General features: G+C 42.4%; 1 protein-coding gene across 1 annotated transcript; it reads left to right on the top strand.

Annotated features, from left to right (window-relative positions):
• The first annotated feature begins 1,418 nt into the window (after window positions 1-1,418).
• Window positions 1,419-6,493, top strand: LOC148138192 (putative G protein-coupled receptor 139). The gene is made up of 2 exons (XM_087981877.1): window positions 1,419-1,563; window positions 5,589-6,493. Exons 1-2 carry the CDS (start codon window positions 1,419-1,421, stop codon window positions 6,491-6,493), a joined length of 1,050 nt encoding a protein of 349 aa, XP_087838003.1.
• The last annotated feature ends 18,796 nt before the right edge of the window (window positions 6,494-25,289 follow it).

The following is a 25,289-nucleotide window of genomic DNA, read 5'->3' as shown; positions in this document are numbered from 1 at the left end:
CCAAGCTTCTACATCTTTCCAACAATGCATTGACCAGAATTATACATAATAATCCAAGGGCGGCTGCAAAAGGGTTTTGTACCGCTGCAGCATGACCTAGTTCTGAAACTCAATCCCTCTACTAATAAAAACTAATAATCTTTCTGCATTCTAAAAAAAAACTGCATCAACGTGTGTGTCGACTTTCTCGGATCTATATACATTTGTTATTTTTCTCAAGAGAGTTGGAATGTAAAAGGAGAGATGTGCTACTGAGACTTTATAAAGCTCTGGTTAGGACGCATTTAGAATACTATGTCGAGTTTTGGGCCCTACACCTCAGGAAGTGCGTACTTGCACTGGAGAATTTCCAGTGGGGTTTCACACGGATGACCCAGGAATGTTAGGCGTAGCATGATGGACGGCTGAGGATGCTGGGATCGTATGCATCGGAGTTTAGAAGGTTGAGACGAGATCTAATAGAAATGTATTTCCAGTGTTCACACTTTCTAAGCCTTGCAACATCACGAACGTTGACACCTGGGAGGCAACAAACCAATCGTGTGTTACTCTCTTTCCCACACAATCTCCAATCTCTTTTCCTTACTATGGACTCACCAATGACGAAAGCTCTGCTCCTCTTCCCCTTCCCCACTGAGCAGCAGGGATAGACACTGCACCAGCGACCTCTTCCACATTATCTGCGCCTGGTTAGTCTTTCCCCCAACAATATCTAAAATGGTATAGTTGTTGCAGAGAATCACCAGAGAAGATCCCTGCACTGCCTAATCGTTCCCTTCCTTAATCCTGACGTTAACCTATCTACCATCGTCGCGTTGCTATGGAGTAAATAACTCCCTGTATCTCCTCACAATAACTGCGTCCGCCTTCTGAATGACCCGACGTTCATCCAGCTCCACCTGCTGTTCCCTAACTTGGTTCTCGAGGCACTGGAGTTGGGTGCAATTCTCACGCATGAAGTCAGCAATGAGCGTGAGGTGACTTACTTACCGAATTCTTTGAACCATCCTTCGTGTTTAAAAATAATCATTTCCCCCCATTTCAATGTACAGCATAAAACAAAATAAATATTTATTTTAAATGACAATGTATTCCAACAGGCCAAGAGTATTGCTCTCGGTTCTGCGAGCTCAAATGTGATTCATACACTCTGTAATTTTCTGAGTTTAGATTGACAAGCTCATTTCAGTTTAACAAAAAAAGGTATCTGGATTCTCAGGGATAAATGAAGTCATCTGCTCAGTGACTGAGCATGGAATAAACAATCCTATTAACGGAACCCGGGTGTTGATGATGAATTAATGTCAACTCCATAATTAATGAGTAAAGTCTCTCAGGGACGTCTCTCTTTGCTGCATAAAAGGATTCCTTGCTTAACTGCACAGAATAACCCTCGACCCATTGGCAGAAAATGCGTCATGGATTTCAATGATTTCTATTCATCCATTCTTGAAGTATCCTCCGAAGCATTTTCATGGATTAACGGGGCCCTCTACATCAAAATTATAATTCAGGATTTTGAGAGGATATACTACCCAATACTTGCAGCTGTCAGTGTCCCCCGTAAGTGCTCAGTGTCTTTATCAAATTTCTAAACCGTGTTGTACCCTTCACCTATTGCCCTGAACTGTTTCCTGATCCACATTTGCTCGTAGATGGATGGTTGATTCGTCCTTACTCCCCTTGGTATATATGGTGAATTGTAAACCTATGTTAGACCAGTCGACATTACACTGTCGACGTAGTCATTACCGGCACGAATTCGAGTGATTCTCTGCTTCTGATCCTCGTGGCTATGGATCTAAGTATCTTCGAGAAAATGGGGAAGGATCACCTGAAATCCTCTGCAGTAGTTGGCTATATTTGTTTGATAGACCATGAATATTTGAATCAGAATTCTGCATCAGAAGATTCAATGTATTTAATATAAGAGGACAGCGTATCAAGCAAATAGACACACGCACACACTCTCTCACAGATTCTCGCTCTTGAAAAGCTGCATACACCCACTATCACTCAAACAAAACCTTTCAGATACTTTCCCAAATGCACAGAGAAATTCTCTCTCTTTTTCGAACTCTTTATCACACACACGCACACATACAAACACACACACACACACAGACGTGAGCTCGCACACAAACACACACGCACAATAAATGGCAAACACTCATATATTCAGATAATCTCACGCAGAGACATTGTCAGAATGTATCCTGTGTCGTAATATGTGGTGCTGGAAAACAAAGGTTTTCTGGCAGCATGCGAAGTGGAGGAGAGTTGAAGTTTTGAGCATCAGCCGTTCATTCCCAATGAGGGGGTGGCCCAAGGGGCCTGAGAGATAAATGGGTGATGCTGGGGAAGGTAACTGAGAATGCCATTTTTAGATGGAGGTGGGCGATGATGGAGATTGTTCGGAAAGGAGGTTGGAGCAAATTGGTGGGAAGAAAAATGGAGAGTTAAGTCAGTTCAATAAGGCTCTGGAAGGTTGTCTCTGGAATAGGGTGGCGAGTGGGATGGGTGGAAAGTGAAGAAACTTGTGAAATCGCATCGATCCTGTGTGGTTGGAGGGTGCCATGGGCGGAAGTTGAGGCATTCTTCCTCCAGGCATCGGATGCCTAGAGTCTGCCGGTGGAGGAGGTCCAGGACTTGCATGTTTTTGACGGTTGGGAGGTGGAGTTAAAGTGTCCTGCAACAGGGAGATGGGATTATTTAGTCCCAATTGCCGAGACATGTTCTCAGAAACGTTCCGCAAGTATTCGTCTTGTCGCCCCAATGTCGTGTATGCCATACCAAAACCAACGGACAGAACAGATGATGTGTGTGGAAACAAAGCTAACTCTCTGTGCAATTGCGAAAGGATCAGTTAGGACCATGGACGGCAGTGAGTTTGAAGGTGTAGGCGCAAGTTTTCCTCTTTCTGTGGTGTCAAGGAAAGGTGCCAGGTGTGGACGATGCGGTGGTGGATGCTGTGGCCCTCACAATGGAGTCTCTGTGGTTATCATCTCTGTGGAATGCAGGTAGTGGTGGAAAGTGAAATGCATCCCAGCTGGCGGACATGGCTGAAGATGTTTAGTTGAATGTGGAGATTGGTACGATGCAAGTTGAGGAGCGGGGAGTTCTGACCTTGATCCGATTGAAGAGGTAGGGTTCAAGGGCAGAGGTGAGCGAAATGGAGGCGATGTACTTGAGAGCATCATCCACAGCGGGAGGGAATTTGCAGTCATTGAAGAAGAAGGCCATCCGGGATTTTCTTTGGTGGAATTAGTCCTCCTGGGACAAGATCCGGTCGATGAATTGGACGGAATGGATAGCGTTTTGACAAATGCCAAGATGTGACGAGGTGTCCTCCAGGTAGCTGTGAGAGGCAGTGAGCTTGACGTCGATGTCTGTTTTGTGTTTGTCAACGGAAATGAAGATGGAGAGGTCCAGGAAGGGGAGAGTGGTGCCCGAGACGGTCCAGATGAATTTTAAGTCAGGGTACAAGGTACTGGTGAAATTGATGAGCTGTTCGTGCTGCTCGCAGGAGCATGAGCTGGCGCCCATCGAGTCATTGATGAAGCGGAGGAAATGGAGGAGATTGGTGTCAGTTTCGCTATGGCAGATGAACTGTTCCACGTACCAGAGAACGTTGCATGTACAGCTGGGGCCTCTGCGGATGCCCATGGTTACTCCTTTTCCCTCGAGGTAGTGGAAGAATTGAAAGGAGATTTTTTTGAGGATGAGGTCCAGTTCAACCAATCAGACGAACGTTTCAGTGGAAGTATGCGATTTAGGTAATCGTTTCACGACGAAATGGTGGGCCTGGAGGCCTTCGTCTTGAGAGAAGAATGTCTGAAGATGAAGTTTGCGAGCCAGAGAAACGGAAGTCATGGAGGCGGTGGCATCCCAAACATACATGGGGAGATGCCAGATCAAGCTGGACAGAATGATGCCAAGGTATGCTGGGGTATTTTCTTTGGGAAAGGAGCTGGATGAGACATTAGGTCAACCTGAGCATTCAGGTTTGTGAATTTTGGGTTGGAGATAGAACCGGGCAGTCCGTTGTCCCCGGACTATGAGTTTTGAGGCTAATACATGAGAGGTTGGTAGTGGCAGGTGAGCTCATGATTGAGTGGGCCGTTGGAAAAGGTGTCCGTGAGTTGGTGCCTGTTTTCAGCTATGTGGAGATTAGTGCGCCATTTTATCATTGTGCCCGCTTTGTCTGCTGACTTGATTGGCAGCCAAAGGCAACAGCATCGTTCTCGGCTGTGCTTGCCTCTTCCTCAAGTACAGGGAACAGTGTGTTTTCCACAGCTGCACCGGCACCATTTCCAGCCATTTCCTCTGTATCAACGCCACATCGTGCTCCCACCAGGAGTTTTAAAAGTTCATGAATTTTAATACCAATTTATTGCCTGACCACAAATTCAACTGGATCAGCTCACCCACTCAATCACAGCAAGCACAGAGCCCCCCGGTCCTCACCTTCTGTCCCAACAACCAGCAAATACAACGCGTCATCCTCGATCATTTCGACTACCTTCAAACAGACCCCATCACCAGAAATATATTTCTCGCCCCACCCGGACTTGCGCGCCACAGGGGCCATTCACTCCAGGACTCCTTCGTTCGGTCCAAGACCCCCACCAACCGACCATCCTTTCCCAGCATCATGCCTTGCCACCGGACAAAGTACAAAACCTCCTCCCACGCCTCCATACTCACCACAGTCCAAGGTCCCGAAGGATCCTTCCACAACCAACAGGAATTTAACTTGACTTCCACACATATCATATACTGTGTCCGTTGCTGTCGATGTGCTCTCCTCTAACTGAAGCAGACAGAACGCTTACTTGCAGAATGTCTTAGAGATCATCTCTGAGACACATGCACTAAAAACCCTATTGCCCTGTAGCCAAACACTTTAAATCCCACTCCAACTCCGCCGAGGCCATGCACATCCTGGGCCTCCTCCACACTAAACATCTAGCCACCCAAAACGTGGGCGAATACTGCCGCATCATCCACCTTTGGTCCCTGCAACCATACAGGATAAATGTATATTTCACGCGTTTCATTAATCGCCATCATCCATCTTTCCAATTTATTCCAGACCCAATATTCTGACTCGACACCAAACTCTGACTGTCCAAACTGTTCATCTTGCTTCCTACCAATTCCGTTCAACCTCCTTTCTGACATATCACCATAATACCTCATATCCATCTACCGATCCCATTCCCCGCTACTTTCCCCACAGTCCATCCCCTTCCATTGATCTCTCAGCCCATTGGGTTACTCCCTCATTGCTGATGAAGAGTTTATGCTCGAAATGTCGACTCCCCTGCTCCTCGGATGCTTCCAGACTGGCTGTGCATCTCCATCACCACACGTTCCATCACTTTCTCCTGCAACTATGTATACAATAATTAGCTACGTCAGAGTAGAGAATGCGAATTTGGAAGGTACTGTTTGAGGATTATGGCTTCTGAATGGAAAACACAGTCATGACTGTGCACCACTTATGTATGAAGTGAAAATTGAATATTGCAGTTTTTTTCCCTCATCAATCGTTAAGTGTTATATCGTAGTTTCCTTTTCCACAGTTAATACAGTGACGATAGTGATCCTGTTCCGTGGGAAGTGTGGACTCTCCAGATGTGTCACTCTCTATCTGATGGCCATGGCAGTCGCAGATTTATTGGTGGTCATCCTTGACCTGATATTGAGACATATTCCAATTGTTTATCCAGAAGTCTTCACTTTCCTGAAGGATATAGATGTGTGCAACATTCATGCTGTCCTGCTTTATGCAGCATCCGATTGCTCTGTCTGGTTCACAGTCACATTCACCTTCGACCGCTTGGTAGCCATTCGTTGTCACACTTTCAAAACTAAATATTGTAATGAGAAAACAGCGGCGGTGGCTCTCGGAACAGTGACTGGACTGAGCTGTTTAAATAATATCAGCTGGTATTTTATGTATAACAGTAATTATGGTTTATCTAATCATCCAATGTTTTGTGGTATAGAATTGAGTGATGACAACTTAGAGTTATGGGCCATAATTGAAATTGTTCACTACATTCTCTCACCCTGTCTCCCATTCGTTCTGATTCTGCAGCTCAACATTTTTATCGTCAGACATATTGTAGTGAGCAGCAGAGCCCGCAGGAGACTCCGGGCTCACAACAATGGGGAGTGTCCCACAGACACGGAGATGGAGAACCGAAGAAAATCAATTGTTCTTCTGTTTCTGATTTCAGGCAACTTCATCCTGCTGTGGGCACTGTTTGCCGTGTCTGCAATGCTTGAACGAATGGATAATCTGGGCTATTTTATTTATGTGCCTGCGTATGTCCAAGAATTAGGATTTATTCTACAGCTCCTGAGTTGCTGCACAAACACTGGAATCTACGTCGTGACACAGAATAGGTTCAGAGGACAATTCAAAAATTTGGTGATATATCCCTTCAGTCTGATCACTCATAAAATCAAAAGGCATAATTAGTACCTGCCTCTGGTTTCCATTGTATACCCTGACTCCCAACGATGATTTAGATTAATTGACATACGATATTCCAAATCTGGTCGGATTGGAGCCTTAAACAACATTAGCAGTATATCCACGGATTTTAATTCTAGCACACTCAAAATGAATGTTGACATTTCATTTTTCTTCCTACCCTCCAAGTGAAATTGCAAACCAACCTGAAGAAAATCCAGAACCAGGGCTCAAAGACTATCAGCGTGTAAACATTCTGACGTTGTTTCTAATTTAGAACATAGTCTATGTCCCTGTTCCTCCAATCAAATTGCATCTCATCCTATTTTTCCACATTGTTTTCCATTTTAAAATTGCAGTTGGCTCTCTTGTTGGGAAAGCTTGGACAGTAATTTGGTTATTAAATGTTGATGGACACAACAATTAAATGTAGATATGGATAAAATATGTTGGTTTTTAGACAATCATTAGACAAAATGATTAATAATATTGTCTGCAGCCACAACCTTTCCGATCAACTTGCCCTCCTATCGAAACCTTCCAAATTTAGAATATACTTTGCGCATGTAAACATCCTATGAACGTTCATAACCTCAAATTGTATGTCCTTGTGCTCGATTAGTCACTTTATTGTCCACTCTCTCCGTCTTCCCTCGTCTTTCAGCAATCTCCCATCTCGTTAACACTCCTGCCAGTCGACAATGGTGCATGATTGACCTCTTGGAACTTTTCCAAAGTGTCGTTCCCCTGTCTGTACACTAGTGGTCTCCTCCTGTCTGGAAATTAAACAGAGGGATTTCGGATCGTCAAGTTAAAATGAAGTTCTTGTCATCAGGGATGACAAGCTGATTTGGGCCAGATCTTCGCAGGTAAAGGGACGGCTGGAAAATGGGACATCTTCAATAATTAGATAGCGAGAATCCAGAGAATGTATGTTTCTCTTATGTGAAAGGAAAGGCTGGTAGGGATAGAGAATGGTGTATGACTAGAGAAATTGAGGGTTGGGTTCAGAAAAAAGAAAGAAGCATGTGTAAGGTAAAGAGAGTTTAGAACGAGTGAATCGTTAGAAGAGTATAAAGGAATGAGGAGCATATTGAGGATGGATATCAGGACGGCCAAAAGGAGACATGATTTGGCTTTGGCAAATAGAAGTAAGGAGATCCGAAAGTGTTTTTACAAATATGTTAAAGACGAAAGGGTAACTAGGGAGAAAATAGGGTCCTACAAAGATCAGCAAGGCGGATTCTGTGTGGAACCGCAGAAAATGGGGGAGATACTAAACGAGTATTTTGCTTATGTGTTTACTGATGAAAAGGATATGGAAGATCTCGACTGGAGGGACATAGATTTTGACACCGTGCAAAATGTCCAGATTACAGAGGAAGAAGTGCTGGATGTCTTGAAACGCATAGAGGTGGATAGATCCCCAGGACCTGATCAGGTGTACCCGAGAACTGGGTGGCAAGTTAGATCAGTGATTGCTGGGCCTTTGCTGAGATGTTTGTATCATCGATTGTCACAAGTGAGGTGCCGGAAGCCTGGCGGTTTGCTAACGTGGTGCCACTGTTTAAGAAGGATGGTAAGGACAAGCCAGGGAAATGTAGACAAGTGAGCCTGACGTCGGTGGTGGGCAAGTAGTTGGAGGGAATTCTAAGGGGAAGGATGAACATGTTTTTGGCAAGGTAAGTACTGCTTCGGGAGAGTCAACATGACTTTGTGTGTAGGAAATCCTGTCTCACAAACGTGATTGAGTTTTTTTTTAGGAAGTCAGAAAGAGGAATGATGAGGGCAGAGTGGTAGACGTGATCTATATGGATTCCAATGAGGCGTTCAACAAGGTACCCCGTGCGAGATTCGTTAACAAGGTTAGATCTCACGGACTACAGCGAGAACTAGCCATTTGGATACAGAACTGGCTTGAAGGAGGAAGATCGATGGTGGTGGTGGAGGGTAGTTTTTCGGGACTGGAGGCCTGCGACCAGCGGAGTGCCACAAGAATCGATGCTGGGCCCTCTACTTTTTTGTCATTTATATAAATGATTTGGATGCGATCATAAGAGGTACAGTTAGTAAGTTTGCAGATGATACCAAAATCGGAGGAGTCGTGGACAGCGAAGATAGTTACCTCAGATTAGAACAGGTTCTTGACCAGTTGGGCCAATGGGCAGAGAAGTGGCAGATGGAATTTAATTCAGATAAATGCGAGGTGCTGCATTTTGGTGTAGCAAATCTTCGCAGACTTATACACTTAATAGTAAGGTCCGAGGGAGTGTTGCTGAACAAAGAAATTTGGAGTGCAGGTTCGTGGCTCCTTGAAAGTGAAGTCGCAGCTAGATAGGATAGTGAAGAAGGCGTTTGTTATGCTTTCGTTTATTGGTCAGAGCATTGAATACAGGAGTTAGAATGGCATGTTGGGACTGGAAAGGACATTGGTTAGCCAACTGTTGGAACTTTGCGTGCAATTCTGGTCTCCTTACTATCGGAATGATGTTGTGAAACTTGGAATGGTTCAGAAAAGATTTACAAGGATTTTGCCAGGGTTGGAGGATTTGAGCTAATGGGAGAATCTGAAAAGGCTGGGGCTATTTTCCCTGGAGCGTCGAAGCTTATGGGTGACCTTATAGAGGTTCACAAAATTATTTGAGGCATGGTTAGGATAAATAAGCAAATTATTTTCCTAGGGAGTTGGGTAGTCCAGAACAAGAGTGCATAGTTTTACGATGAGGGGGGAAAGATATAGAAGAGACCTAAGGGGCAATTTTTTCACACAGGATGTGGTACTTCTATGGAATGAGCTACCAGATGAAGTGGTGGAGGCTGGCAGAATTGCAATATTTTGGATGTTTATATCAATAAGAGGGCTTGGATGGATATGAGCCGATTGCTGGCAGGTGGCAGGCGGAACAAGATTGAGTAGGGACAGCTCGTCGATATGGACGGGTTGGACCGAAGGGTCTGTTTCCATGCTGTACATCTCTATGACTCTCTGACTCTATGTTCTTATACATAAAACATTTCTGCAGCGTTTTGCCCAAAATTCATTGTTCATAGGCAAATGTCTTTAGCTTATACCCCTTAAAACTTAGCGTTATACAAAAAATCATTCGTGCAGATTTGAAATGAGTAATTGATGCAGCAACCTCTGCCATTTGTGCCAGAGTGTTCCAAACATTTTGAACTCCTTGCACGTAGCAGCTCTTCCGAACATCTCGCCCAGTCTCCGCATGAATCACAGATCATATCCTCGATTGTAGAGCCCCCAACGTGTGGATATGCCATCTCTTTAAATGTTCCATTTGATTGATGATTTCGATCAGATGACACCACAGCTTTCGAACTTCTCCACAAAGCAGGTCATATTTTCTGTAATCTTCTGAATAACATCAGTCTTGAAGTCCAAGAAATAGTGTCGTTAAGTTATGCTACATTCCTTCCCAAGGCTCTGGATACTTCTAGCGTTAAAAAATTATCCAGGTGCGCCCTTGCAATGTTCAGTTTGACAAGTGTATGCACTAGCTAACGGAATTAATGAATTGAACAGTTCGTTGCGTGTTGTTGACATACACAGAAGAGAAGATCGTACTTTGTCCAAGTACAATATATGCTTCCCAAGGTGTGCTGATCACATCTGACCGACGTACTCCAAGTAGGATTTAATCCAAGTTATATTTGTGCAAAAAAAGGCGACTTCCAAGTTGCTGAGACAAAAACAGCCACATAGTTCAAACATGTTAGGTATTACAGAAAAGTGACCATCGGCATATCAAGTCCATGTGTCTAATGTCAAGGATTCAATTTCAAGGGCATTGGCATCTGTTTTGAAACCAGGGGCGATTTGTACTGATGGAAAAGTCTACATCTGAACCGATCTGGAGCCCGTGATCGTACGGAAGTATAAATAGGATGCTCATGCGTACTTTGAAGAAGGGACTTGGAGAGGGGCGAGGGAAAGGGAAAACGACAGGAAGTATGACTGTAAAAAAAAAGGTAAGCAGCTGGTTAGCATGTATGCAGGAGGGTTCAAGTACAATTCAGAGTATGAAAGAAGTAAAAAGGAATGGATAACTCAGGAAATATAATGAGATATATTGGACATCATGAGGGTATGAATACTGCCATTAGGCACTTTACCTGAATTCGTAATAAGATCAATGAGTTAACAGCACAACTCATCACGAATGAAAATAATTTAGTAACCATTACGGAGAGATGGTTACAGGATGGTCACGATGGAGAGTTGCATCTCCAGACGTTCAGTATATTTGGAAGGACACACAGGAAAGTGAGGGAAGTGGTGTCGCTCTGATATTCAAGAACGATCTCATAATAAGTTGGAATCCACTTGGGTGGAAATTACAAAATACAAAGACGAAAAAATTCAATTTTACGCGTAGTCAAAAGAACACCAAATAATAACATCACATTGTGGTGGCAATAAATAAACAAATAATGCCTGTAAAAAGTACATGGCAATTATCGGGGGATTTTAATCTCAGAATGTCTGTTCGAACCAGCGCAGTCCGGGCAGCCTTTTGGACAGGTTTGTTGAGTGCATCCGTAATAGTACACTTGGACAGAATGCAATTGAACCGAAGACGGAGCACACTATCCAGTGCCATGGAACCAGATTTGATAACAGTCTCGGCCGTCCATCTGCGTGGCACTGGCACATTCTCCCCATTTCTGCATGGGTCTTTTCTGGGTGCTCTAGTTTCGTCCAACAGGACAAAGATATGCTGGATAAGTGAATTGGTCTTGCTAAATTGCCCGTAGTGACCTATGGTGTTTATCTGAAGTGCATCAGTCACGGAACATGTAGACTCATGGGTAGAAAAGGGGGTCTGGGTCACACTTCAGAGGGTCAGTGTGGACCAGTCAGGCAGAATGATCTGTTTCCACACTGTAAGTATTTGATGATCACTTACCACCACATTATAACTTGGCCTTGCTCCATTTCGTCTTTTCATTTGGTATTGTCCCGAAGAATTCAGATGCCATTTCTTCTGTGTGTTTATTCATTATGGACCTCCTAGAGCATAGCTTGGTCTTATTTCTTATACTCAAAGGTACTCGCGCCCATCTGAGTGAATTTCCACAATTCACCAATGGGTCAATCAGGCAAGATCACGCTGATTAATCGGGCCCAAAAAGACATTGACATCTTGATGGCAGGGCGGTCCTTAGGTGTCCATGACTGCAAGTGCTAGTAGCATGTAGAGCGCTCCAATTAAGAGTGTAATGCGCCCCTGTATCTGTTACGCACATCGACTTTTCCGTTCGCCATGACGATGATATTATAACCAGTTTCGGGTGTGTGTGGTGGGTTGGCAACTACCAGGTTCATTGCTAACTGGCTGTTGGCAGGTGCAGCCTGTCTGGATGATGCAGTATGCGTAATAGCACTGTTATTTTTGTTAATGCTCACCTTAGGTACCCAGAATTCTTTCTTATTTGTCCATTTTTCTTGATATCCATCATAAACTTCATGATTTTGAGAGGCCCCTCCAGCCCAAGGCCCGACTTTTGATCCTGTTGTGATGGATCTCAACATGAAATGCAATGACTGCAGGACCATCCCGATTCAAGCTAAGCCCAACATATACTGGAGCAACTAAACTGATGCAGATAGGATATGAGAAAACGACACTTTCCAGAGATTAATCAAACACAAAAAAGGTAAACGTTGCTATCGAAGTACGCATTGCTCACGTTCTTTCTCGTCCTTCACTTGACAGGCGCATTTAGCTGAGTAGTCTTCATGTTCCCAGTGTGAGCCTCCACTGCTTATTTGTGAACGAGGACAGTGAATTCTGGTTCTGTGAGATCGAGGCCATACAGGTATTCGCCTCCCTTCTGGTGTCGGCCTGTCATGCGAGGTTGGTTCTGGAGATCAGACGATGATGTTGCATACCATCATGAGGCCAAACGGAAGTATTGTCTCCCAGCTTTTCTTATTCTGCTGCACCGTCTTCCTAATCATCCCTTTTCGGGTGTGGTTCAGGCTTTCCACGATCCCACTAAATTGTTTAGTATACAATGTGGAATTTCTGCTTGATACAAAGCATAGTTATTACACTTTACATGACTCAGTCTTTGAAACGGATTCATCGATCTGACTTGTTACTGCGGGGAAGACCCCATCCTGCTCTGTTATGATATATGCTGTTGCTTTGGTTGTATTTAAATAACAAGGAAAGCATCGACCCATTTTGTGAAAGTACCTACGATGATCAGAATGCAGATATGTCCACTGCCACACGTTAGCAGGGGAACTTTGAAGTGACTTTAAAGTATTGGCCGGGGCCCTTCCACTTCTTAGTTCTTCCCTTCGCGTGTAATTATCTGTATTGTTTTCGGCAGAGACAAAACAGTTCCCTTTATTATGTGCTGCATCTCGACGCAACTCGGGTCACCAACACACAGATTTTAATTGTTTTGTAGTGGCCTTTCTTCCCTTGTGCACGTGCCTATAATGATATTTATATATAATTTGGTCCTTGTTTTCAGTCGAGGCGACAAACAATCATGATTTTAGAAATAACCTGTCACCGACGTGTAGGGAACACTTCCATCTGGCAGAGGCATCTGGATAAACTCTTCCCATAATTTGTTTTTAAGGAATCATCACGGCGTTTTACTTGCCTAATGTCCTCTATGTTTTACTGACTTAGACTGACAGCATTGGCTGCTGACATCTGGGTGTCCACCAGAAAACTCCGACAGAAGCCCGTCTTTTGGCGAATTTGTCTGCTCTGCGTTTACATTATGGGATCCCCTGTGATTCGTTCCATCTTTGATTATGCTGTACTTAACCTCCTGTGAGGCCTGCAGTTGTTCAGTGAGGGGGCCGATGATAGTGGTTTCACATCAGCGGAAACAAAACCTCGAACTTCCCAAAGTGGTAAGCATTCATTGAAGCGTTTGCATACTTGCATGCTGTCTGAACATATATCTGCGCGTGAATGTAACAGATCACGGTGGGTGAAGATACAGGCTGATCGGTTGTACAAAACGAGTCATGTTGATAGCAGGATGATTCTTCGACATCCATTACTGCAGGTGCTCGGTGCACGTAGCCTCTTCTAAATAAGGGTGTGAGGCGCCCCTTTGACTGGATGTTTCTGATCGAGCTGACTCTGTTCAACGCCAAATTCAGATTCATATTTTAGGTCTTCAACTGTCATGCTGATTGCAAACATCCTGTTGGTCGCTGCAGACAGTCTGGATTCTGTGGCATGTTTAATAGCACAGTCGTTTTGCTTGTGTGTTGCCTTAGTTTCCACAATGCTTTAGTCCTTGTCTATTTTTAATTAAATCTATCATAAACGTTGTATTTTGAACAGTCCATCAGAACATACCTAGAAGTTCCGATGGGAACAAAGAAGAGAAAGCATTACTCTGAATGTAATTTGTGCCGATATGTTCTGGGAAATTAGGATTGAACAATTTGGAAAGTGCTCTCTTCTGTATCTTATTAGTGTTCGACATGAAACGAGTATCTTGTTGCAGTTATTAATCAGAGTACAAACACTTAGCAAAATACCCACATTCTCCGATACTCATATCCAGATTTTAAAAATCATTTGAACTGCCAACAGAGTACATGGTGAATAATTATATTCTAATCCTAGCAGCTATTTTTAAAAAAAATAAGTCAGGAGATGGTGACCTTCGAGAGGGAAGACGCGATTTTTTTATGAATGCCTTGAGGGGCATTTGTGTATGGGGGAGCTGGGGTGCTTTAGTTCTTCTCAGTAGTGCGGGGATAATTTTAAGAATACATAGCCAGAAGATTAGAATCTACTCATTTCAGACGACTTACTCCGAGGTGGCTCGTCACAGCTAGTGTGCTGTGGGAACGTAAACAAAGAAAAGTCGGAAGATGAGTGAAAGAACTTGTACAGAAATGGAGAAAAGCTGTGGACATTGAATCTATTAATAACGTGAAAATTGACAGACCACTTTTGAGAGGGAAGTGAAATAAAGTGTTTAATAAACATATGTAGATGACGGGGTGAACATCCTATGTAACTCGAGCTTGGTCTTTTCTTCAGAAAATCGGCGTTAATCGATTTGTCACGTCAAACCTACACTTCCATCCAAACGTTCACTACTTAAGTTCAATGTGAAAGTAAGGTTTTGAAATTTCGAATACATAGCTGGGATGATATCACAGTCATACCCTAAACCGCTATCTTCAGCTTGCAAGGCCAAGTCACATTTATTGTGTTACGACAAGGGGATAGCTCCTCTGCTAATTTAAACCAGACACACAGAGAAACTTATCTTGCAGCACAATCTTTTAAATTTCGAGAGGCAAAGAACTATCCCAGATTTCACTTTTTAAAGTAAAAAATTAGCACTTGTATTCTTTCAGTCCAACAGAGAAAATTAAAACCACAACCTGTTTCCAAATTCTTACTTTTAGCCCTTTCTTTAAGTGCCATTCCATGGTACTGGTCCGCTAAAAATAAGCCAATTATGATTTAGGAAAATTAACTCTAAAGGTTCAAATTCCAGACAGCTATCCATTATTCTTGGTAGATGTTCCTCTGTCGATTCTCGTCTGCATTTTCTGTTTTCGTCTTTTCTTCGGTCGCCTGTTGCACAACTTTAATTATGGACCGATATCTTTCAGAGAACTTTTCAGCTGACAGTCTGTTTTGTTGGTGCTGTGTGCCATTCTTCCTAAAAGTTAAGAACATTCGGCATTACACCTCAAAGCATCGGTTCATTTCATTGGTTTGATGTTATCAAACAATTAAATTCAAATTCGATTGGATTTTCTTAACTGGGGCGTAGTTTAAACTGATTGGCCGAATTTGATTTTGTTTTTGTTCAATGTCAACGCAACGCCAGGTATTTGTTTCAAACAAGTCTGACATTTTCAATTGTTTTAGCACAGCCTCTGCTTTGAGTCAGTCTTTACGATCTTTCCCTCTGTCTTTACAGTCCACACCTACACTTTCATAACAATTCTCGCACAACAATCCCTTTTCGATATAGAGGTGAATGATCCATTTTTAATTTAGCTATTATAATCATGCGTATCCTAATACAGAAGTACAGCACTGCAGCGAAAATTGTATACAGTTGCATGGTGTAATCTCAGGTGACAAGGGGCCTAGGATTGTAAAAGTAAATTCCTTTAACGCAAAGGACGTAGAGAAAGGACGCATTGAAAAGTTAAGTATTAGTTGATACAATATTACAAAAATAGAGAAACGAGTGCAGTGTTTTAATGCCTTTAATTCCAGGTGTTGAATTCAGTTGTTTAAAACAGCACTTGGTGCAGTACTAGGTCGTTGAGTCACTTTGCGTTTTCTGGATTAGAAGAAGTGACTTTGGGGCTTACAAAAGATGGCCAAGGCAAACCTGCTGGAAATTGCAATCAAACGAGAGTCATAGTTGCCTTCAACTGTGAGAAATGGAAACGTAATTACCGCAATTGCTCGATACTAACATTTGCTGGAAATGTTAAAGAATCTTTGGAAGTGACAAGAATTTAATTGCAGATGATGCAGCTTGAACATAAAAAGGAAACAAAACAGTTTTAATGACGGTTTCAAGAAGAGGGAAGAAGAGAATATGACTTGCCCTGGCATAATAAAAAAGAAAAGGAAAAATCGCTTTTGCAAAAAAAAAACAAAATTATTGGAAGGCCCCAGGAGAACCACTGGAGAGAGAGAGAGAGAGCATGGAAAGGGGGAAAAAGAGAGAAGAAGGGGAAAATGAGAGAGGAGAAAGCGAGAGAGAGTTTCAAATTCAGAAATTTGCACTCACGCAACAGAGTTGACTGAAATCAATGGAGATGAATGTGGAAGGTAGGTTTAGTGAGGAGGATAGAGATGTTGTTCCAACCCAAATGTAATCGCCAAATGCCTTGCAGCAATCTGTTTACATACATCCAAACATTGCATAAAGTTGAGAGCAGAGATGTCGAAGCTATTCTCATTACATTTGAAAATGTAGAGAAGGAAATGAAGTGGCCAGAGGTCACATGAAATTTGTTGATCCAAACAAAGCTGCTCTGTAGATCTGGTGAGGTATTTGGACCACTATCAGAGGAGGTTTCCGGGGACTATGAGGACGTAAAGAAATCCATCTGCAGTGCATGTCAGCATGTGCCTGAGACCGACAGACAACGTTTGAGGAATCTAACCAGGGAGTCTGTTCAAATCTATAGTGAGTGTGAAAGTATCAAACAAAGTAATTTTGGTAAGTAGATAAGGGAATTAAAGTATGCCAATCATATGACGCTCTTAGAGATACGATTAATTTCTAGGATTTCAAAACTTGACTTCCTGAGATAGAGAGAACCAATTAGAAGAACAGAGATTTACAAAAGCAAAATTAGCAGCTGAAATGGTTGTTGAGTATGAGTTGGTTCATACATCAAGTTTTGGCTTCCAACATCAATTTCAATCCTTGAGGGATAGAAATCTGTGAAGCGGATAGTCGTAAGGGGAAAGTAGATCTCGATGAAAATAATAACGTTAGCTTACCAGATGGTAAAAATCAGACTATGAAGGGTAGACAGAAGTTAAAAGCACCTCGTGCTTTCACTGCAATCAATTAGGCCACATGAAGTCACTTTGAATTGGTGGTGAGAAAAAGCTCTTGGAAAGCAGATATCGGAAAACAGGATAGTTAGTGAATTTTGTTAAAGTGGTAAAGGAAGGCACAGCTCTTTTTGAAAAGCTGATTTTACAGTCTGGTGGGAAAGTTGCTAATGAGGAAGTGCCCGATCTTCTTAAACCATTTGCTCGCAAATTTTAGGATTACTCATCGGCAGGAGCAGCAGGTGAAGTAATTGCAGCATTGACAGATACGGGATTAATGTTGAAAGATGGGGTCATGGAGTCCAGAACTAGAGGGCATAGGTTTAGAGTGAGAGGGGAATGATATTAAAGAGACCTAAGGGGCAACATTTTCAGATGGTGGTACGTGAATGGAATGAGCTGTCGGAGGATGTGGTGGAGGCTGGTACAATTGCAACATCTAAGAGGCATTTGGATGGATATATGAATAGAAAGGGTTTGGAGGAAATGGGCCGGGTGCTGGCAGGTGGGACTAGATTGTGTTGGGATATCTGGTCGGCATGGTCAGGTTGGACCGAAGGGCCTGTTTCCATGCTGTACATCTCTGTGACGCTATGACTCTATGAGGAGAAATGTAACTCAGAAGGTCAATTACCGGAAAACGTGCTAGTCCGGGGAATTCATGGTGAGACAAGAATTGGTTAATAATGTAGAGTGAGGTTCGAGTGACCAGAGAAAAGTTGAGTAGTGGTACTGAAGGAACTCTCAGAACGAGGAATACAATATCTCCTTGTTAACGATTTTGCTCTGTCAGAGGTAGGACTGCAGCCAAATATGGATGAAAAGAAAGTGGAAAATCAGGGAACTTCCGTATTATAGAAAACATATACCGTTTTCCATCCCTCACTATATGGTAACAAGCTCATAATATCACCAGTTGAATTGGAAGTAGAAATCAGTGAATACAGATAAGGAAGTTAAAGTAGAATTATCAGGATTTTTTTTTACTGGTTGAGACAAAACAGAAACAGATGGAGGAGAACGTGAATATTTTCAGATCAGGGAAATTTAACTGTTTTACAGCAGAATGATGAAAATCTGATGCAATTGTAGCAAAAAGCATACATCAAAGTGGAATCTGAGTGTATCCCTGAGTGCTTAGAACTTAAAAATGAGGTCTTGTTGAGAAAATGGCGACCATCCCATATTCAGGCACTTGAAAAATGGACAGAAGTTCATCACGTTGTATTGCTTGTGGGTTACAGAAAGTAGGTATTGCGATTGGCACATGAATTAACAGTAAGAGTTCATTTAAGGGTAAGAAAAGTTCGAACTAAAATACAAAAACATTGTTACTGGGTTGGACTGGAAAACGAGGGAGTGAAATTTGCTGCACATGTTTTAACTATCAGGTAATTGGACAACCACAGGTAGCAATAAAGCCAAAACCTTTTATACCTATTCCTGCATTTGAGGAATGTTTTAATTGATTGCTTAGGACGCCTACCTAAAAGAAAAAATGGGAATCAGTATTTGTTAACAATAATGGATGTGTCCACAGGATTCCCAGAGGCCATTCCATTCCACAAGAATTCAGCTAAAAGCATTGTAAAGGTGTACCTCAAATTATTCCCTGGATAATCACGAACCGTACAAAACAATCAGATTAAGGATGGCAATTTATATCAAAATTATTCAAGGCAGTTACGGAAATCTGAGGAGTTAAACAATTCAAATCCACTGCGGACCATCAAGAATCGTAGGGATCGCTAGAAATGTGGCATCAGACATTAACGACAATGTTAAAGCTTCACAATCAAGACTATCCAGACGATTTAGACGAGGGAATTCGGTTTTAACTTTTTGCCATTAGAGATGTACCAACTGAATCGACCAAGTTCAGACCGTTTGAATTAGTTTTTGGTCATGAAGTCAGAGTGCATCAAAATTTATGACGAAGAAACTGAAGATACCAAATTCAGACACCACATATTTGGATCACGTGTAAAATGTTGCAGAATGTTTAAATAGATGGCAAGGCTGCATTTAAAAATATCACAGTATATGATGAAGCAGGAAGCAGATAAGATATCAAAAACTCGTTACTTTTCTAACGGTGATAAACTCTTCGTGTTACATCCAGTGAGGGGTGAACCTTCGAAAGCTAAGTTTAGTGGATCGTATCTGATCGAAAAGAGATTGAGCGAGGTGAACTATTTCATAATGATTCAAGACAGGAAGAAATCTCACAGAGTGTGTCATGTGAATATGCTGAAAAGGTATTCTGACAGGGAAAGAAAACAAACAGAAAATGCCTTCCTGGTTACAGCACACAGTGAAGAATCAAGTTCAAAGCATTCACAATTGGACATTCCTCAAATTACATTGGAAAATGGGGATATTGTCAAAAATTGCAATTAATTATTGAGTTAGCCTCAAAGGCAAAAACGATATGACCTAAAAGAATTATTGAGTTTGCACGGGGAGATACGTGGGATTAAGCTGGGAAGTGCTAATGTAATTATGCATGATGTAGTTAAAGGTAATCCTGTTCCAATTAAACGGTATCCTTCTCGACCTCAACTTCTAAAGTTGTCAAGGGTTCAAAAACAGATTGAACGAATGCTCCAAGGCAACATATTCTTAGTGAGTTGCCATGACTGCAGCACACCCACAGTAATATTGTCAAAACTAGATGGTACCTGCAGGTTATGTGTAGACTATCACAAAGTCAATTTCGTGGCGAAATCTGATTCTTGTCCGATCCCCTGTTTGGAAGACTGCATTGCGGATGTGGGACAAGCAACGTATATTTCCAAGTTGGATTTATTCGGAGGAAACTGCCAGGTACGTTCAATGGAAAAAGAAAATTTTTCTTCATTATTCGTAACACCGAATGGACTATATAAATTTAAAAACATTTCACTTGAAATGAAAAAAGTGTGCAAGCCACATTTAAAAGAATCACCAATAAAATAATTTCTGAATTATCCAATTGTTTAGTATCGACGACCTGGTGATTTTAGTCACACATGGAAGAAACATTTGCAGCATTTATCGGAACGTTTTGATCGACTTCGGGAGGCAGGCTTGGTGATAAACTGATTAAGAGGAAATTCGACAAAGCTGAAAAGGTAGATGGGATACAGCCAGGTGATGGAAAGGGAACAGGCAGACAGTGCAATGGTTGCATGGGGCCGTTCCACGAAATAACAAGTACACTGATATGAGTAGTGTCAGGAGGTCACGAAACAACAGAAGGAAGTGATGGGGTAGAGGTCTCTAGCACAGACCTTGCACCTGTTGCTGAGATAGGAAGGTCGGAGAGTAGGAGAGCATTAGTCATTGGGGACTCCATAGTTAACGGGACAGATAGGAGATTCTGTATGAATAAGAGAGATTCGGTTGATATGTTGCCTTCCAGGTTCTAGGGTCAGTGATGTTTCGGGTTGTATTTTCGGAATCCTTCAGGGGGAGAAGGAGCAGTCCTACGTTGGGGTTCATATAGGCACCAAAGTCATAGGTAGGATAACGGATGGGGATATAAGGTTGGGGTGTTATCTGATGTTTGTTGCCCCTGCCACGTGCCAGCAAGACGAAGTATAGGGCAAAAAGACCAGCTGAACACATGCCTACAGAGATGATGCAAGAGGGAGGGATTCAGATACCTGGATAATTGTGGTTCATTCTGTGCTATGTGGTACCTCGAAAAACGGGGTTGTCTACACGTGAATCAGAGGGCTACCAATAGTTTGTGGTGGTTTGAAATTTGCTAATGCACTTCGGGAGTGTTTAAACTACGTCAGCAGGGGAACGAGAACTTGAATTGTAGCTCCAGTGTGCAGGTGTTTGAGAGTAGTAAGGTAATAAGTAAGGTATCAAGGTCACAAAAGTGAACTGGCAGGCCGAAAGTAAGTTTCAAATGTGCCTGTGGTCAACGGGGGAGCATGCAGAATAAGGTGGGGGAACATCCAGCATGGGCTGTTACCTTGGACTTCGATGCTGTAGCCAGTACAGAGACATCGATAGAGCAGGAACACGAAAGGTTGTTGCAGATTCCAATGTTCAGATGTTCCAGTAAGAACAGTGAAGACGTTAAAAGAGGGGGAGGTGTGGCATTGTTAGTGAAGGACAGCATTACAATGGCACAAAGGATGTTTGATGAGGACTCGTCTATTGAAGTAGAATGGGCTGCCGTCCGAATTAGGGAAGAGAGATAACCCGGTTAGAAAGTTTCTATAGGCATTCGAAAAGTTCCAAAGATGAAAAGGAAATAACTGCAACGAAAATTCTGGTTAGGAGCGGAAGTAACAGGGCAGCTTTTATGGGGGACTTTAACTTTCCAAATATTAACTGGAAATGCTGTTGGTCGAGTAGTTTAGATGGGTCAGTATTTGTCCAATTTAGAGGAGAGTTTGTTGATACCGTTAGTTCATAGATGAAGAAGCGCCTATACAATATTGGATTTAGTTCTAAGCAATAAATTAGGCCAAGTCCAAGATTTCATGACAGGTGCAAACTTTGGTAATAGTGACCAGAATTCGGTTACACTTATTTTTGTGATGGAAAGGGATAGGTATATATCGCAGGGAAATAATTATAGGTGGATATAAATACAACTATGATGCGATTAGGCAAGATTGAGGATGCATAGGATGGAGAAGGAAAATGCAGGGATTGCGCACTATTGAAATGTGGAGCTTGTTCAAGAAACAGCGACTCCGTCTCATAGATATGTATATACCTATGAGGCACAGAGGAAATGGTCGAGTGAGGGAACCGTGGTTTACAAAGGAAATTGAATCTCTTGTCAAGAGGAGGAAGGAGAATGATGTAAAGATGAGGTGGGAAGTTTCTGCTAGTTCGCTTGTGAGTGTCACATTCGGCAGGAAGGACCGAAACAGGGAGCATAGAAGAGCCATGAGAGGGCATGAGAAGTCTTTGGAAGGTAGAGGAAGGAAAACTATAAAGTTTTCTACAGGTGCGCCTGGAATAAGCTAAAATGACTGGGGCACGATCAGGCCCAGTCAAGGACAGTTGTGAGAAGTTGTAAGTGGAATCCGAGGATATAAGGAAGGCGCTAGATGAACACTTCTCGTTAGTATTCGCACTGGAAAAAGACAATTTTGTTGAGTACAATGTTGAGGTACAGTCTGTTTGGCTAGACGGGAGTGAAGTTCATGAGGAGGGCATGTTAGCAATTCTGGAACGTGTCAAAATAGATAAGTCCCTGGGCCGAATAGCATTTATGCTCGGATTGTCTGGGAGCTGGGAGGAGATTACAGAGCCTTCTGCTCTGATGTTTATGGCGTCATCGTCTAATGCATAGTGCCAGACAGCTGGAGGATAGTAAATGTGGTTCCCTTGTTCAAGAGGTGGAAGAGAGGCATCCTTGGCAATTATGGACTATAATTCTGTTGTGGTTAAGCTGTTGCAAGGCATTATAAGCGATAGGATTTATAATCATCTAGAAAGGAGTAATTTAGTTAAGGATATGCAACACCGGTTTTGGAGGGCAGGCTGTGCCTCCCAGAGCTTCTTGACTTTTTCGAGACGTTTATCAAGCAGTTAGATGATTTTAAAACGGTTGACATGGTGTATATGGAGTTCAGTGAAGCGATTGCTAATGTTACTCACGCCAGACAATTGCACAAAATACGGAGGCATTTTATTGAGTGTGTTTCAGCGGATAGAAGACAGACTGTGGTGGTTGATAGAAAATGTTCATTCTGTAGTTCAGTTACTTGTGGTCTCCCTCATGGACCTGGTATGGGGCCACTGCCATTTGTAATTGTCACAAATGACCTGGATAAGTGTGTGTTCAAGGATGGGTTCGTAACTTTTCGGATGACACTAAATACAGGGGAGTTTTAGATCGTGCTGAAGGATGTTGCAGATTACAGATGATATTAGATAAGCTACAGAGCTGGGCTGAGAGGTCGCAAATGAAGATAAATGCCGAAAAGTGTGAGATGATTCACTTTGATAATATACTTGGTTGTGTCGATGAGCAGAGAGATCTTGGTGTCCGTGTGCATAGATCCATGAAAGTTGCAACCCAGTTTGATAGGGTTGTTAAGAAGGCACACGGTGTATCACTCTTTATTAGGAGAGGGATTGAGTTGCGTGGCCATGAGATCATGTTGCAGCAATACCACACACTGGTGCGGTCGCCCTTGGAGCATTGCATACAGTTCTGGTCACTGCATTATAGGAAGCATGCGGAAGCTTTGGAAAGTGTGCATCGGAGATTTACTAGGATATTGCCTAGTATGGACGAAACATCTTATCGGGAAAAGGTGGCGGGCTTTTGGCTGTTTTCTTTTTAGAGAAGATAATTAGAGGTGATTGACAGAGACAGAAAAGACGATCAAATGATGGGATATTATGGAGACTGGGAGTGGTTTTTCTCGGTTGGTGATGGCTCGCACGAGGGGATAACAGTTAAATTTACAACTGATAGAGAGAGGACTGCCGTCAGATGTCGGTTTTTCTCCAAGAGCGTAGTAGTGGAACGTCCTGCCTGCAAACTTCGTAGAAATGCCATCGTTGAGGGCATTTAAATTGTCGTTGGGTAAACCGATGGATAATCATGGAATTGGAGAGGTTAGCTAGGAGTCAGATTAGTTTCAAATGGCGGCTCAAAACCTAGATCCAAAGGGCCTGGGCTATCGCAATCTACGTTCTATGCATGTTCTGAAGCTCATGTCACATTCCTGATCCTTGTTATTAACTACGGGCAGACCGCACCAAGTAATGTGAAAACAAAGGTTATTCGGTTTTTTCTCATATTCTCGACGAAAAGAACGGAACTCCGGTTCTTGTGATTGAGTGGGTTATATTTGAAATTCGTATTGAACTGAGCAGCGCGCGGCTCCACTCATTGAACTACTGGGAAAATGCACAACGTTTCAGTGTACGGCAAGCTGTGTAAAGGCATTTGACAGCCTGAAAGCTGTGTTAATGACTGCCCCAGTATTAGCCAAACTTAATTAGACAAAACCATTCAAGAGGGATATCGATAAGTGCGAGTATTGGTGCTGTGCTCTCGCAGGAAGATGACGAGAAGTTTGAAATACCTGTCGATATTTCGCCGGGAAAGTGAAGATTTATCATCAGAAATATTCAACAATTGAGAAGGAGACCTTGAACTCGGTACTGACGTTACGGCATTTTGACATTTATTTTGCCGGAAATGTTCCTGTGACAATTATATATAGCGATCAAAACTCATTAAAAGAGAAACTTTAGGAGAACAAAATGCAGATTATTTAAATGGACCTTATTTTGCAGCTATTTAGTTTGATAATTATACGTGGTAAGAAGAGACAGCGCAATTTGCGACGCATTATCGAGACTTGGATGAAAATATGGAGGTTTTCAGTGGCAGAAGTAAACAGCAGAAATATCATGTATATGTACTGTAGTATATTAACAAAGTAAGAATAATGGATTTAAAAGTGAATTCATCTTTGTGAACGGATTTTAAAGGGGAATATTGTGGGGAAGCTGTCACTTTCAAAGGTTATCTTGTCCTTTTTTTTTCAAAGACGTCGTGATAGCAGATGTCCCAGAATGTACAGATTAACAATGGCAGGGGAGAGGCCAATTCTCCGAGTCCATTTTTCTCTCCACTTTACTTGTAAAAGTGAGAAGCTGCTGTTGTGGTGAATGGTTCCACAATTCAGCAGATGATTCCTGCAAGACGTTTCAGTCGGAAATTTCGCCTGCCTGAAATAATCTGTGTTTGGATTTACCGTTTGGCAAGGGTGTGTTAACGTGATGTTACGTAAATTGGAAAAGCTCCTTAGTTAAGTTGGTTTTCTGGACAATTAACTTTCCAATAGTTAAGTTATTCTTAATTTCTTTTTCTTTTGTGCGTGTTTCACAGTTAGTGTTTGCATAATTTCTGTTGTGCTTAACAACGAGAGGTTTCACCTGTTGCATTTTACCTGGGATGGCAACATCACATCTGCATAAAACTAAGAAGTAAGGGTTTGGGTTATATGCTTAAAATACTTTGAGGGTGTCCTGGCCTTGACCATGACATTTACTTTTAGCAGGGACTATGAGTTTCTTCCCATTCAGATCTTACGCATCTACATCAAAAGGAAGTATTCTTATGCCAAGCCTTTGTGGCCGGCAGAAGAGGCAAATCCTGAACAAAATATCATTTTCGCATTTGGCTGCCATCAATATCAAAACAACGGGTTGATGTTTGCTTGTTCTTTCATTGGTGTGAATTAACAAGCTTGGGCATC

Source organism: Chiloscyllium plagiosum, unplaced genomic scaffold (assembly GCF_037043375.1).
Source record: "Chiloscyllium plagiosum isolate Xiang-an unplaced genomic scaffold, Cpla_swu_hap1 HiC_scaffold_41, whole genome shotgun sequence".
NCBI lineage: Eukaryota > Metazoa > Chordata > Chondrichthyes > Orectolobiformes > Hemiscylliidae > Chiloscyllium > Chiloscyllium plagiosum.
This window is presented reverse-complemented; position numbering and strand designations above follow the sequence as displayed.